The 16956-nt window shown below is 50.3% G+C and overlaps 1 protein-coding gene across 11 annotated transcripts in view; it reads right to left on the minus strand.

The window, feature by feature from the left end:
- The window catches only part of RIMBP2 (RIMS binding protein 2), a 203029-nt gene that overhangs the window by 83782 nt on the left and 102291 nt on the right, over positions 1-16956 (minus strand). For 4 of the 11 annotated variants that reach the window (XM_082698197.1, XM_082698198.1, XM_082698199.1 and 1 more), the window contains exon 3: positions 4044-4133. Coding sequence is in view for 7 of the 11 variants with exons in the window: in XM_082698191.1 (XP_082554317.1) it covers positions 4044-4133; positions 7053-7070 (108 nt within the window). In the remaining 4 variants the exon portion in view is untranslated. Of the gene's footprint in view, positions 1-4043; positions 4134-7052; positions 7133-16956 lie in introns of those variants that run through there. The other 7 variants (XM_082698202.1, XM_082698192.1, XM_082698193.1 and 4 more) reach the window with 4 other exon arrangements.

Below are 16956 nucleotides of genomic sequence, written 5' to 3' on the forward strand. Positions count from 1 at the left end.
CGCCTGCCATCTCCTCCCCGTGGAGAAAGCGGGAGATCCGCTGAGGAGCAGGACGCTCGCCTTCCACACCCGGGACTCGGGACCGGACCCAGAGCTCCAGCCACATGCACATTTCTGTCCAGAAGGCAGGCAAGGGTCACAGGTCATGGGGTCACAGGTCACGGATTTTGCCACCTGGTTGCAGGACTCAAGGCACCACCGGGTTTTCCTATTGTCCTGGGACCCTCTGGCCACACGCAGACCCCGCAGCACGTGAAGCCTGGGGCTCCCCACCCAGCCGCTCCTCCCATTTCTGCTGGTGGCGGCCACAGGGGCAGCAGGTGGAAAAGCAGCCCGAGCCATTTGGCAGCGATCGCTCCCCGAGAAGGTGCCCCGACCTCCCAGCTACCACAGGAACAGCTGCCCTGTTCAGGGACAGCCTCGCAGGCCCCTCTGGACCCAGGCAAATGGGACACCTGGATGACTTTTTTGACATGAGTCAGCCGTGGGGTTTGCCAGTCGGAGGGGCATCAAACTGCTTCTCTGCGTGGTGTCCTGGGCCTCCAGCTCATTTGCTTCCTTGCACGGGGGGGCCTGCCCCGAGGAACTCGACCCAGTATTCCACGGAAGCCCACATCGGACTTTACCCTTAAGCGGCAATTGTTTCTGGGCAAGCTTCAGGGAAGACAGAGAATACACGTCTGTCTGCTTCCCTAATTATGAGCCCGGGTCATTAGTACCACTTTCTTCACTGGGGCCCCTAAGAAGCAGATTGCAATCCCAAGCCAAACTCAGCTGAGGGCACTGGCAATTTCTAGACCTCACCCTGAGAACCAGGAGGGTTCCCTGTGTTTCTGTAGGGACAGCTCCCCCACCCCCACAAATCTGGCGCTGAGCAGTTCAATACTTAATTCAGCAGCACGAACCATCCCGGCCCCTTTGCCTCCCCTCGTGACCCCCGGGGACACACATACCCACCCGGGACAGTCTGGTGAGAACTGCTGTTTCTCACGCCTTCCCTCTCCCCGCCCTGTCCCCCTCCTCCCCCCAACCCCAACCCCTCCCATGCCCACCCCCACCTCTCTCTCTTTCCCGCAGCCAGCCCAGGCACCGGGCGGAAACGCTGAGCCCGCGGAGTGCAAGGCGGGGCAGGGCCTCTCAGCCTTCTCTCCGAAAGCCCTGCTATTCCCGTCCGTGCGGGTGAGTCACCGGGCGCCCTCACACACCTCTGCAGAGCGGAAAGGAATAGAAGCTCATGGCTGGGCCTCACAGCCTTGTTTAAAAGGCCAAGGCGGGGGGTGCCCGGGTGGCTCAGTGGGTTAAAGCCTCTGCCTTTGGCTCTGGTCATGATCTCAGGTCCTGGGATCGAGCCCCGCATCAGGCTCTCTGCTCAGCGGGGAGCCTGCTTTCTCCTCTCTCTCTGCCTGCCTCTCTACTTGCTTGTGATCTCTGTCTGTCAAATAAATAAATAAAATCTTTAAAATAAAATAAAAATAAAATAAAAGGCCAAGGCGGAGAGGCAGCATAGGAAGACATCTCGGGCCTTCAGTGAAAACAGGTTGGGTTTTGTGAGGGTCCTCCGGGAGCCAGGCTGCCTGTGGGCACAGCCACGCAGCCTGTGCAGGAGAGGAGAGCTCACCGGGGCGGTGATGCCCAAGGGCTACAACCCTAACCCTTTGCCGACCAGCAGTGACCACGCTGGACGCCCCTAGGCAGGACCGTCTCTGCTGCTTCTCCTCTATCTCGGTAACTTCGCCAAGCTGCGACCACCACTCCAGGCCCAGAAGGCCTGCCTGGGCGGGGACAGAAGTGCACATGGGGCGAGCAGAAGAGAGAAAACCGTCCCAGGTTCAACGGGCCCTGCAGCCACCTCCCACCAGCCCTATTCTCAGCCTGCACCTGCTGCCTGAAATACCAGCGCGACTTCACGTTTCTGTTCCTGCTTAAGCAAAAATAGTCCCGGGCAGAGGGAGTTGCTAAGCCTCCTGAGGCATTCGTGCTTCCGTGGGACTGAGTTTATCAGAGCCCCTCCCAAGAGCAGATCTGGGAAGAAAGAACGCAGAGAGACTGGGGGCTGGTGGGAGAGAGGGGGAGGGGCTACACCGAGGGCTGAGACGCACTGAGCACACAGCTCTTAAAAAACAGTGTAAATACATTATCACCTAAAATCGAACCCTCCAGGCCAGTTTAAAACATAGAGCCTGGCGGCACAAGACAGTCACACTGCTGTGCCACCGTCGCCTCCATCCATCTCCGGGGTTCTCTTTGTCCTTCCCAAACTGAGCCTCTGTCCCCACAACACGCGAGCCCTCCCTTCCCCGCCCGTGGCTCCTACTGCTCCACTCTCTGTCTCTGAGGATCTAGGTCCCTGGATCTCTAGGGACCTGAGTGGAAGCACACAGCATCTGTCTTTTGGGACCGGCTTGTGTCCCCAAGCATAGCATCCCCAAGGTTCATCCACGTGATTGCAGGTATCAGAATGTCCATCTTTTGAAGGCTGGGGAGTATTTCATTATAAATAATGACCACGGTCTCTTTCTCCGTTTAGCCGCTGAAGGATACTTGGGCAGCTTCTGCCTTCTGGCCAGTGTGAGCAACGCTTCTTGGGACGCTGGCGTACTGATTTCTCTCCCAGGCCTTCCTTGCCATTCCTTTGGGTATCCACCCGGAAGCAGAAGGACTGGAGCATACGGTCGCTCTACTTTTAATTTCTTAAGGAGCCGCCATCCTGTCTTCTACGGCAGCTGCCCCAGATTTCCCTTCCCATCAACAATGCACAAGGGTTCTAATGTCTCCCCATGCTTACTAACCCTTGTTATTTTCTGAAAAGCACATATTTTTTTTTAAAAATTGGCCAACCGGAAGGCAGAAAAGTAAGTGTCAAATCAAGAAAGTTCCCATTGGGGGCAACTGTTAGAACTCGGTGTTAGAACTCGCTGAGGTATGTGTTCGCGCGGCTGGCTGTGGAATGAGCAAGCACAGTCTGCCGGTCAGTCATCCACCGGTCCTCCCAGAGCACCGACGACAGTCTACAGTCAGTCAGTCATCCACCGGTCCTCTCGGAACACCGATGACGCGGGCTGTTACGGCAGCCAGGGATACACGGAAGAATACGACCGCAAAGGCTTCTGCTCCCTGGGAGCCGGCATTCTCACAGTAGGGAGACGGACACATAATTACAGATGCGTGATAGACTACGTGATCAGAGATACAAGAAGACGAAACCAGTGAGATCGCGGAGACCAGAGGAGGAGCGAGGGACGGGCACAGGGCATGCAGCCATGGACAGCCTTGCCGAGAAGGTGACCCTTCAGAATGCGTGCCCAGAAGGCGGCCGGTCTATGACGGTGAGAAGGTAGGATTCTAAGCAGAGGAACTTCCTGAGTGCTGGGTCAAGCTTGGTGGACTGAGCGACAAAAACGTCAGACTGGCCAGAACCTCACCAGTCAATGGCGAACGGGCAGGTCAGGTTGAACACGTTGGAGCCAGGGGGAGGCGCGACACTCTCGTTTATGGGAGGCGTTGGAAGGCTGCTCCAAGGAGCTTTGTCAGCTGGCCCTACCACTAAGGACGCCACGGAGGTGGGCCAGTTAGGCGATGTTTTCAGCCTCGGGGCAGGAGAAGGTGGTGGCCTGGAGGCTGTGACAGAGATGGAGACGATGGGGAGGGGAGGTCTGTTGGTGGACAAGCCTGATGCAGGTGTGAGGTCAGAGAAGAATCCAGATGGCTCCCAGCACCTTGCCCCGGGGAGCTGGGTGGATGGCACTGCCACGGACCAGGGCTGATAAAAGCTGGGGGAGGACCAGAATGAGAAGGCCTGGAATGGGGGACACCAAAGGGTCTGCTCTGGCCTTGTTGTTAAAGACATGATCCCAACAGACTTCCGTGGAGATCACCAGTGGACACGGACTGCAACACCACTGAGTGCTTTGTGCGGGCATCACGTGAAGGAACAGAAGAGGTGTGACCGAGGAGCTGGCCACCTACGCACTGGGTGACATTGTGTGATGTCCTCTGGCCCCGACCCCTCCCTACCACCCTGCTCCCACTCTCTCCCCCCTTACCTTGTCAGGCTGCCATGCCCTTGCGGGAAGGCCGGCATCATGCGGTCTCAGGCGGTGCTGCCGCTGGGCGGCATCCTTCAGTTCATTTTCCTAGGATGGAAGGAAAGAGCTTTGTGAGACAACCCCTTTGATTCAGGGATGTGGCAGGGCCTGGTGGCTAAGAGCTCCGATTTGGGAGGTAGGCCCCGGTTTGGGGGTGATGCTGTAGTGTGTTAGCGTGTGATGTGGGGCCAGCTGCTGTGTTCCGTCTGAGCCGTGAGTGTCCTGTCTATAGGATGAGAGTAGCAGTGCTCCACAATGATGTTACAAGGATACAGTGAAATAATATGTATTAAGTACATCGTGAGGTTCCCAGCAAACAAATCAACCCCAACATGTGGTGAGCTTACCTGCTTTAAATGTCTGTATCCCAACAAGGCAATCTTGTTAAGTCAAGCTCTGACCTGACCCTTTCCTCACAAACACTCCTCCAAACACATCCCCATAACAAATGCTAGAGAAAATTTTGAAGGGTTTGTCCTGCTCAAAAATGAGGTTAAAATCTCTGAGGATGAGGAATGGCTAGAGCCCTGGTGGCAAGCAGGACTCTGGGACCCTCCAGATTCTCCACCCAGACACAGACACAGAATTGGGAGTCCAGGCTTGATTGGGTTGGTTTTCTAGTATATGTGGGACACAGAGTTCCCACATGAGGCAAGAGATCTGAGCAGAGCTCAGTGCCTGACCTGAGGCTGGCCCAGCCCCCAGCCAGAGAAGAAAGCTGAGAGTAACCGACGTCTGCCCAGAGTTCGAGCTTATGTGAGGCAATGCACCTGGGGAAGCAGAGGGAGCAGCCGCCTGGCTCGGTGTTTGCCCTGGGTTATGCCCTAATATCACCTAGTGTGGGAACTGTGAGCTACCAATAATAAAACCTAATTCAAGACTAGGGACATTCAGGGTGTGGTGTAGTCACTGCCAGGAGGTCAGTCAGGGTGTGTGGGACTGAGCACAGAAAGAGAAGCTGGGGGTAAAACTCCCCATTAAAGAATAGTCTGAAAATAGAAATTCCAAAACAATTTTTTAAAAAAGAATAAAAAAAACACCTCACAGTACTAAACAGATCCAATAAAATCAATAATCAGGATGCATTTAACCCAGAGGAAATAAAAATAATAAAGCAATCTGAAAATGACTTCAATAAGTACACTGAGGGTTCTCCCAAAGGGGAAAGAAGGGAGGCCAACCATCCAAAAGGAACAAGAAGGAGGCAACAGAGACAACGAACGGCCACAGCAGGAGGTGTCTGGCGACACCTCAGCTTCCAGCAGTCAGGCCTGCCATTTCCCTGTTACCCCATCCTTCAGGTCACTCCCTCGGGTCTTGAACTCATCTGTCGGCTCTCCTTTTTCACACCTTGAGCGCTCTGGTTTTTTGTTCCATTCACCCTCTCAACAGGAGAGGGGCAGAGTCCTGTGGATTCAGACACTTTCCCCCAGGAAGGAGGCTCCTTCTGGCTATTCCCAGGTCCCATTTTGGTCAACATCTCTTCCACTCCACCACCATCAGCAGGAGCTCCTCCACTCTTTGTCACCTGCCTCATTTCCATGGTGATAAAACACAAGGAAGCAACAGCCACATGCCTTGGCCACACACCATACTAGTGGTATTTTGCTCCAGGAACCATGATTCCTCCACCTACAGGAATGAGCTTGATCATTTGTCCATTACACTGCCTCCTTGGGAGATATTCTCCGTAACACTGGTGATCTAAAGGGAGTCAGTGTACTCATTGAAACACCAGAGCCTTGACCTTGGAGACTTCTGATTCCCGGCAGTCAACAAACACAGCCATATCTCAGAGGATCAGAGGAGACACTCAGGGGTCCTAGGGGTTGGAGTATGGATTCTGAGGTCAAACAGCTGAACTATAGCCTCTAGTCTTCCCCTTGCAACCTGCGTGGTCTCGAGTAGGCTGTCTGACACTTCCACACTTTCTGAGATCTAAGGATATAGAAGTGCCTACTACCCGACCGGGAGGCATGGAGACGCCATGCAGTAATTCTCACACAACCCTGAGCACACGATCTTGGCTCAAATGGGTATCCCTTCCCTACCGCAGATACCACATTTGCCTACATCTCCCCATCTCCCACGTACCACCACCAAACGACATCTCTCTCTGCATCGCACCTAGGAGAGTGGGCTGCAGGAAAGGGACATCGGGAAGGGGAATGGTGCTGGCCCTCTCACCCAGTTATCTGGGGGCTATAGAAATGGTTCATCCACTTGTTTTGTTTATATTCCTTCTCAGTGACTCGAGGGCAGCAGCTTACCCTGATGAAATCAATCTTCCCAAGAAAACAAGCTCAGGACCTAAATCCTCTCCAGGAAGCACGGATCCATGGTGTCCCCACGCCGAGGAAAAGAACCACCCCCCTGTCTGGAGGACGGCATTTCTCCACATCGGTCCAAGCATCAACGGGCACTTCGGGTACCACTTAGTTTACTGCCCCTCCCCCACTCCCCTAGAAAAGCCAACCGCACAAAGGCAGCTGCTATAAACAAAACCATCCCGAAACAATCCTCCAACCTACACTGAAATTATCACAAAATACCCAAGCTAGGTGCCAAAGCGCTTCGGGTAATGATGCCGAAAGAAGCCCGTTCACTGACAGAAACACCCAGCAAAGGCCCGAGGAAGAGAGAGAAGATACCAGTGTGAGCCTGCAAAGACTGGGACTCACTGCCCACTTTATGGACACCTCGCTTTATCCACACTTGCTGTTTACCCCCTGAGAAAGCCTAGAGGTGGCTGGCGGCGGGGGTGATGGGGCCGATTGCTGTGGGGGAAGGGGTGGTCCTGTGGTCTTGTCCTGCATACGACAGTCACTGCAAACGGTACCCCTTGTCATAATGGGCCCGAGGCCGCCCTGACATGCATGTATATGCAGAACTGGGGGGAAGATTCTGAAAATGGCTGCTGTTCATGCTTCTGATCCTATTAAGATGCTGAGAAGTGAGAAGACTTACCCTGGAAGCTCTCATCATTGACACCGAGCAGGACCGGAGCTGCCCACCCGGGGACGCCGTCCCTGCTCCAATTAAAGGGCTCCTTTCTGAATTAATCTGCACCACCAAAGAAATGCCACCAAGCAAAATACAGATCACCTTGTGTATTGGTCGCATGCTTGAGACCGGCAGGCCCCCAAAAGATGTGGGCTTGTGGTCGCAACACGACAAAATGAGTCTCCCAGCAGGCGCGGGTGGCACTGGCTATGACAATTCTCAGGAGAGGGAGGAGGAGGACAGGGTGGATTTAACATAATATGACACTCTTGTCTGAGTAGCAAGGCTTTCCACAGCCCAGGGTGAGCGGCCAGCCACACCGGTCCCTCGGACGCCAGGTGCACATTCCGTGCCATGGCATAAGTCATGCCCCCACTGCCGTCCCTGGCTGTGCAGGTGCAGCACTGGTGACTTGGGACCGCATCTGAGAGCCGGGATCTGAGTTTGACGACACACACCCACGGCCTGAAGACGAGGATCTGGTGACTCATGCATCACCAGGACGGAGATAATGAAGAACTTTCCCAACACCACTGCATGAAATCACCCCCTAGCTCTGCGCTCCTGACCTGAAATAGCGGCGTGAAGAGAGCACAGCCAGCACCAGTGTGTTTGCTCGCGTCTGCAGGGATATGGCGGATTTGCTTTCCTCGGGAGGGTTTGAGCATCGCCATGGGAACAGGTGGAGCCTTACGCCCTTTAAGTGTGTGAAGTCAAACAGAGTCAGAGGGTTTCGGGTTTACCAAACGGGAGGTGCATGGTGAGACAGGGCCTGCCCTGTAAGAACCAAGACGCACGGATGCTTTGCTAAATCCGACTATCTTCAAGCACACAAGGGAAGAGGAGCAAAGGTCTCCACTCCACTTCTTAGAGGAATACACAGAAGTTAGGGCCAGCTCCAGCAGGCCCGACCAGAGCTCTGGGATCTGATCTGAGGACCACTGGGACCCTGTACCCCTAGAACCTCCCTCAAATGGCAACTGCAGGAAGAGCCAGTTACACTGAGTGTTTTGATCTGTTAATATCCACTAATGCATTAACCTGGAATAGGCTTATTTCACTTTTTTATCTCCTCTTAAGCAAAAATATGGCGGGAAAGAATAAATTCTGATAACGATAAGAGAGAAAGAGAAGGACCCAAGCATACAAATTCGAACACCCCAGGGAGTAAGCAGGCAACATAACAGGGTAGGCTGGCCCAAAAACAAGGATATTCTAGAGTGATAAGAAATGCAGTGATTGGAAATGCTCTTGCCCATCTAAAGAGGCCAATGGCAACCCGGCTCCAGCCAGTGGGAAGGGAACCCAGCTGGTCCTGGTTTTGGGGAGCTGGAAGTCTGGGTTTCTATCTGAAACATCCCTGTTTTTAAATGTTGGCTCTTAATTCAGATAAAACATACACTGTGCACTCCTTCCCATAACAGATATGTCTACAGGTTGAGTTAGCTTATAAATTGGGCATTTTGTTAAGAAAAAAAAAAATTCAGATCTGATGAGAATAAAAGATCTGTGGGGTGAGGTCAGGGGGTGCTAGGTGTACTTAGGATGGGGTGGGGGTGCATTCCCTGTGTGTGAGGAGAGAAAGAAGATATAGGGTCACCAAAGATAAGTTTGCCCACTTGTGCTTACCTCCTCTGTTGCCTTGGCCACCCACTAAGGACTGAACTCTGTGCCCCCAGATTCAGATATTGAAGCCCTAATCTCCCCTTATGACTATATTCAGAGACGGAGCCTTTAGGGCAGTAATTAAATGAGGTCACAAGGTGGGGCTTTAATCCACCAGAACCCATGCCCTTATGAGAAGAGGCAGGAGAGCGATCTCTGCACGTGCGTCAAGGAAAGGCCACATGAGGACACACCTTGAAAGGGGCCACCCAGAAACCAGGAGCAAAGCTCTCACCAGACAGCAGCACCCTGAATTCTAGCGCCTGGACCGGGAGAAGATGAAGCTTCTGCTGCCCAATCTGTGGAGGCTTTTTATAGCTTCGCGAGCTAAGATGTGGCACCTGCCTCAAACGGGGAGGTGTGGCTGGAGCATCCCCCCAGGTTCCCAAAAGTGGTTCCAGAGCTAGACGAGGGGCACCAGATCTTCAGAAGGCCACCTCCCTGCACCAAGAGCTATAATTAAAGCCACATTTCGATGGTAAGATGACCACTTTCCCCGGAGGGAAACTGAGACATGGGAAGCACTCTGTCATGACTTGTCAGTCCCCTTCGCTTCAGTGACATCCTTCAGTGTGTACGTGTCAGGCATGGGGCTCCCTGGGCGCTCCGGAAACAGCAAGTTAGAGACAGCCCCTCCTCACAGGTGTGGCCAACCGGGATCCAGGCCCCATGGTGCAGGGTCATGTATGCTATGACAGCAGAAATGCAGATTGTCATGGTGGGAAATAAAATTGCCGACCTGAGATAATGAAAAGTTAACAAAGGTCACATAGACGGAGACAAATGACTTCGTATGTGCTTAAGAATCAAAGACCCAAGGGGCACCAGGATGGCTCAGTCAGTTAAGCGTCTGCCATAGGCTCAGGTTAGGATATCAGGGTTGTGGGACTGAGCCCTGCGTCAGGCTCCACATGCAGCGGGGAGCCTGCTTCTTCCCCCTGCTCTCTCTGTCTCTCTCTCACCCTCCAACAAATAAATAAATCTTTGGGAAAAAAAGATTTTTTTTTGGCAGGAACAGTGAATCAACATTCAGCCAACTGCCAAATGGTACTCTCTTTACTATAAAGGAATATTTAAGAAAAATAATACCTGACATATGAAATTACAGAAAGTTTGAATTTGGAATTTATTGGCCTCACGCATTTGTTTCTCTCAAATATGTTCATTCATTTTGGTTTTAATGGTTTAGGGAGGCTGTAAAAATTTTATAAACCAGTTTTATCACTGGGCACATGTAATTATGTTATGAATTATAAATATACCACTGTAATAAGTTTGAGTATAATACAGAAACTATGTAGTTATAATATGCAAGTCTAGTAAAATCAGGTTGTAATGACTATCTGTTATAATAACAGATCCTAAAAATAATTTAAGTCAACACTGGGATGTGTTTTTCTTTCTGAAAAGTCTTCACAAGTGGTTCTTGCCTAGAGGCACAGCTAGGAGGATGGAGGTTTGAAAGAAGAAGGGATTGCGTGTGTGCTGCATGTGTTTGTGTGTATGCGTGCATGCGTGTGTGTGTGCACATGTGTGTACGCATGTGTAAGGGGGTTTGGGGGGTGAAAGCGTTTGAAACAAAGTAAGAAGGAGACGAATGGAAGGAGTCCTTTGCCCCTGTCTGGGGTGCTGTCCATGGTGCTGTCCATGGCGCTGTCCATGGTGCTGTCCATGGGGCGCTCCAGGACGCTGTATGGGGTCCTGACCCAACTCTTGCCCCTTAAGCTCAAGGCCAGGACTATCGGCTAATCATCACGTGATATGGAGAAATCACTGGGACCTGGAGGACATGGGTTTGAGGCCTAATTCTAACACCTACTGAGTGTCGATTTAAAAGACAGAATGCATAGACAAAAACTTTGAAAACTGGGAAGGGCCATTTGAATGTGAGAGATTGTTATGCCAATAAACAGACTGTTACTGAAACAACTGTATCTGGTTTCCTATAATGCTCAGGTCTAGGGAGGAGATAGACAAGCCTCTGAGTTCTTTTCTTTATTCAGGAAGATCTATAAACGTGCACTTGCCTTAACTACGACAGACCTATGCACTTCCAGACCTGTGTGACATTCAGGCATACTACATATGCCAATAATGCAATTACAGAGAAGCACTGTGCTATTTAAAAGCTATTTTTCTAACATGGGTTAGAGACAAGCTCAAGTGGGAAAATATAACATGCTAAGCAGGTTCTAACGTAAGCTTATGAACAGGAGAAACATCTGAATTTTAAATAAAGCTTCTCTCCATAATATTTCATCAACTTGCATGTACTTGGAACCTATGCTCCGTCCTACTAATGGAAAATAAACATAGTCACTTATTTATGAAAGTAAGTCACAGTCAAAAATTTGCTTTTTTCCCATTGGTCACTCTCATCAGAACACAGGCTCCCCCAAAGACCGCTCTTCTCCACCAAAAACAATGCAGTTGAACCTATGAAAATTCTTCCACGTAGGATTCTTGAGGTTGTGGAACAAGGGGAGAGGAAAGGTAAACCGTTAACATGCCACCTGTCCCAGGAGGCAGAAAAGCTGGGACTCTCCTACACTGTTGGTACAGATGTAAAATGGTGTACCTGTTATGGAAAACAGTTTGATGATTCCTAAGAAAAGTGGAACCGAATTACCAGAGTAATCCCACTCCTGGTATACACCCCAAAGAATTGAAAATGGGTGTTCAAACAAATACTCGTATATGAATGTTCAGAGCAACACTATTCTCAATAGCCAAAAGGTGGAAACAACCGAGATATCCACCCTCTGACGGACAGATAAGCAAAATGCAGTTTAGCCACTCAACGGAATACTATTCAGCCATAAATAAGAATGAATCGAGACACCCGCTACAACATGAATGAACCTCAAAGACACACTGGATGAAAGAAACCAGTCATAAAATACCCCGTATTGTATACCTTTAATATGAAATGTTAAAAACAGGTAAATGAGACTGAAAAGGCCCCCTGACGGAGGCCAGGGGCTGGGTAAGGAAAGGGTACACAGTGGTGGTTAATGAGCATGGGATCTGCTTTGCGGTGATGAGAGGGTTTTGGAATGAGGTAGAAGTAGTAATTGTACACATCATAAAGGTACTAAACACCACTGAATCGTTCACCGTAACACAGTGAGTTTTATGTTGCAAAGGGTGTCCCCCATGCCTCCTGGGACAGAGCCTGAAGTGAGGCAAATATGTCCCCAGCCATGTGTCCACAAGCATCTTCCCAGAGGAACCACCACCATGTCTGGTCCTCAACCAACAGAGAGCAGTCTTCTCCAATTCCAGTGGGAAAGGCCAGCCCTTGCTAGGTCTATCTCCAATACAGCTCCTGCCAAGGGGATTCTCAGGGTCATTTTTCCTATATATGATTTCAACATAACATGCTGACTTTAGAATTGAATCCCTGCATAGAAAGTGTCTCTACCCTATGCTTGTTCAGCATATTCAATGCAAATTATTTTATAAACTGCATTCTACCTACTCTCAAAAAAGAAAAAAAAAAAGAATTCAAAGATGCCTATAATAAAGATATTTATACCGGGGTGCCTGAGTGGCTCAGTCGGTTAAGCAGCTGCCTTCAGCTCAGGTCATGATCCCAGAGTTCTGGGATCAAGCCTCTGGTTGGGCTCTTTGCTCAGTGGAGAGCCTGCTTCCCCCTCTGCCTGCTGCTCCCCTGTTTATGTTCTCTCTCTCTCTCTCTCTTGCTCTATCTCAAATCAATAAATATTTAAAAACAAAAATAAATAAAAATATTTATGCAATAAGGCAGTGAAGAATAGTGATTTTTTAAAAAGAAAAAGAACAAAATGTAGAAAAATGTACGTCTGGGAAGTCACATAAAGAAGATTTTTACCCATGGACTGAATATCACATTTAAGTACTGAGCTTGCCAGCTGCCAACATGAGAAAGAAAACCTATCAATTATAACTTAGTTAATGTAAAGGATGGGCCTCCTAGGATCCTTCTACAAGTAACACAGCAACGTAAAATATTTAAGTGCCTTTAAAAAAATAAAAAAGCATTCTGCTTTTGCAAGAGATGACTTATCAGTATTGTCACAATATGGCGCTACTTCCTAGAGAGATTCTGAGCTCCATACTCGCTCTCCAATCATACTTTCTCTCCACCCACTAAATCTCAAATTCTTTACCACAGAGCCCTTGAGCTATACAAGCAAATGAAAATGGTCCTTCTACAATCTGTCACAATGAGGCAGGGTTAGGCTGCAAATTCAGATAAAGAGCTCTCCACACTTCCCAGACACTGACTTGGTAAGGCAGACTTTCCTCTCCCCAAAGACAGACCACTTCCATTAATAGCGACAGACTTTGCCTTATGACTTGGGGTCCCCCAGGTGTTAGAAAATATGTCCTTAGTTATAGAGCCACACCTGTCTTCCATGTGGTACATCCGATGCCACACAATGGACAAATTCCTTTTGCACCATTTTTGGATATTTTAAAATTAACTTTTTTGATGAAAACAGAACATCACACACAAAAGGGCACAAATCCTAGACATACAATTCTGCTGGTTTTTACAAAGTTCTCACCTCAGCATAATCACAGCCCAGATCGAGAAATAGACCATTTATAGCTGCCCCGAATTTCTCTCCTGTCTCCTCCCAGTCAAGACGCTCCCAAAAGGTAACCACCACTGAGACGTCTAGCTTCACAAAGTCGTTATGCCCCTTCCTTAGCTTGATGGGGACTGAATGGAAACACCTTTCTGGGCTCTGGATATTTTCATCAGTATTTTGTCCACGACTCATCCACGGGTGTGAAACAGCAGCTTTGCTCGGCTTCACCCCTTCATCTCGAGCACAAATATTCCAAAATCCGCTCATTCTTCTTCAGCTGTTGTTGGACACCGAGGCTGACTCCAATCTGGAGCCTTTAAAAATAATGGTGCAAAGAACACTCCTGAACACACCTCTTGGTGCCCAGGATTTGTTTAGGGATGCAGCCACTGGACCATGACCTATACGTGCATCTAGGTTTTGTAGAAATTGCCAGAGAGTTTGGGGCGGCAAGGAATGTTGGGAGTCCGGTATCCCCATGTCCTCAGCGACCTGTGGCACCCACAGCTCCCCACCCACCATGCTGGCTATGCCAGTGGGACACAGTGGCACCCTTCAGATGTACCAAGATGGCAAACCTCACCAATGTCATAGCTCTCTTCTTCTAGAAGTCAAGGGATGGTGGTTTCAGAAATTTTGGCAGAGATGACCCTACAGAGAAGACTTCAAACTCTTCAAAAAAAAAAAAGAAAGAAAGAAAGAAACAAAAAAGAGCTGCCCCCAAAAGCCTTGGGGTCACATGGGCACATGCAGCTGTCCAGGGCTGATGGTCAGAGGTGGTTGGGACTGGAGCAAAGAGAAGGGTGCCTGCCCTCTGAGGAAAGGCCCCATTACCCAGCCCCAGCCCCAGCCCCAGCGACCGTGGGCAAGCACCACCACGTCTTCTATTTTTTAAGAGAAACCAGTTTGAGCTGAAACTTCCCCAATTTAGAAATCTGGGAACTAAAGACAGCCTGTCTGAGACCCGTCTGGGTCATGGCCACCCCTCACCGACTCCGCTTCACAGCTGGGCCAAGTCACGCTCACCCCTCCGTCGAGCAGACCTCAGGAAGGCTCAACTCCACGGGGGACTCTGAGCTTCCCAGTCCCTTCCATCATGATGGCCAGTGCCCAGCTCTCAACGGGGACTGTCCCACCTTCGGGCAGATGGTCTCTGGATCAAAGAGTAGATGCTACTCGTTTTGCTTCTCTGAACTTTGCATCCCCGAGTTCTTTTAACTCAAGGGTTATTTTCAGAAGAGTAAAGCGACACCCTGCTTCTCCCTCTTGAGTGAACCACATCCCGCTCCAGCAGCACCCCCTGTGGATATAGACGAACAGCTGTCACTATGCACGCTCTGGGGCTCGGGAGCGCGGAAGCAGAGCGTGGAGTCCAGGGGGCACTCTGAGGGTCTCGCTCGGCAAGTGTCTGAGCCTGGCCATGTCTCCCGCCGTCTCTGACTCAGGGAAAGGCTGCAAGCGAGTTGGTTGCAAACCACCCGCAGAGTCACTTAGCTAAGCTTTTCTAAGACCAAGTGTGTTTCTCTGATAAATTTAGGTGGTGCCCGGACCTGGCATTTGAAATAACTGTCTCATATCCTGACAAACTTACCCCCATCCTCAGCCCTGACAGTCCCCCTGCAGAGCGTCTCAGCAGGTCCTGAGACAAGCTCCTGGGTCAGCTCATCTGCAAACAGAAAGTGGGCCGCGGGCTCTGAGCCGTGGGCAGGCCCCCGCACCCAGAACTTCAGAGACTGCCTTCTATTTTATATCTCTCCAGTTGGATTAAATATATAATAGGCAATATGGGTTTTCATGTAATAATAGTGATATAAAGATCCTTTTAAAAATGACATTTAGGGGGCGCCTGGGTGGCTTGGTGGGTTAAAGCCTCTGCCTTCGGCTCAGGTCATGATCCCAGGGTCCTGAGATCGAGCCCCGCATTGAGCTCTCTGCTCAGTGGGGAGCCTGCTTCCTCCTCTCTCTCTCTCTCTCTCTCTGCCTACTTGTGATCTCTGTCTGCCAAATAAATAAATAAAATCTTTTAAAAAAGTGACATTTAGCGTATAAGTGAAATGGTCTGAACGTATTAATCAATAGCGTATCTTGGGGAGGCCAGCAGTGGCAGTGACTCTTCAATGACAGGAATCATGACTAACATCCCACCAGGCACTGAGTCAGCCACCATCACACAGACAAATTCCTTGATTCCTTGCAGCAAGCCCATCAATGGGTCACTATGTTTGTATCCATTTTGCAGATAGGAAAACTGAGGCATGGGACAGTTATGTGACAGACCAGGCATGTGTGGGAGAATGGGAAAGACAGATAAAAACAAACTGGCTGTGGCGGGGAGGGGACATTGTCACCTACTTTCATATTATTTCGGGTCAAAACAGTATCATCCTGTGGTTACCGCCTTCTGAAATGCAGAGCAGTCCAGAACAAGCTGACACTTTTCCTGCCTATATGTGACAATGATTGGCTCAATTGATCCCAAAATAGAAGTTCCAGAAGGAGGACCAAGCTCTTGCTTGGTTTTATGAATCCTCTGGGAACAGTTTCCAGAAGGGCTTGGATGTCATAGTTAACCATTAAAAAAAAAAGTCACCATCACATCACAATTTATTTGGGGCACTTACGCTGACTGGCTTGCACAGTGGTGGCCCCCAGGTCAGCCCCAGGACAGGGGCCCTAACTAACAAGACGCTTCAGGTCTGTGCCGAAGAGCCGGGCAGGCGCCATATTGGCTGTTGCGTTTTCAATTTAAGTTACTTTAAATCAAATAAAATTGTAGGACACAGAGCTTAATTCCCCTCCTCTTGCATGTAGGCTGGACTCTGAGCTGCTTTAAAAGACCAGAACGTGGGAGGAGGAGAGCTGTCTGTCGTGGGGGGACCTGGCAGACACGGGGTCGACCACATGAGCAAGGCCAACCTCCCCAAGGAGACTCGGCGCTCTTCTCTGTGACACACCGTCCCCCTGAACCTATAACCCCAGTCTAATCATGAGAAGAGTCAGACAACCCCAAACTGGGGGAGACGTCATCAGAGCTTTGGCCAACACTGTTTGGAAGTGTCCAGGTTACAATTAACAAGGGGACGCTGAGAAAGTCTGGCAAATTCGGATGGACTGAGTTGGCAGGGTGACTGAGTGCAGGGTCGTGTCCTGACGGGATCCTGAGGTGGGACACCAGTGCCGTCAGGCACCCTGGCCCCGGCTGTAGCTACATGCAGTGTGAACAGGGCTATGGGTCTGCAAATGTTGGGATCAGGCCATGATGTGCACCAGAAGTTTTCCTTCCTGCCTCTATCACTGACATTCTGAGCAGAATTTACATTGCTCGAGTCCCATTCTGCCCCTGGCAGTGCCCAGCACACGGCATGCGGCCGGGAAGAAGGCACTTGGATCAGGCCCAAAGTACCAGGTCAGCAAAGCTCTAGAAAATGCAGGTTGAGACTCAGTTTGGAGGCCCTTGGCTTTCCCTCCCGCTACCTCGCTGTGTGCTGTCAGCACTTGCTTAATCTCACCAGGAGAAATGAGCGCCGTGACCCATACCCTTGCGGGGTTGTTGGGAAGATTGAAATAACCAGGCCATGTGAAAGATCCTGGCACATATTAGGGAGAAAATAAATGTAAGTTTC

Source organism: Mustela nivalis (genome assembly GCF_964662115.1).
Source record: "Mustela nivalis genome assembly, chromosome: 14".
Taxonomy (NCBI): Eukaryota; Metazoa; Chordata; class Mammalia; order Carnivora; family Mustelidae; genus Mustela; species Mustela nivalis.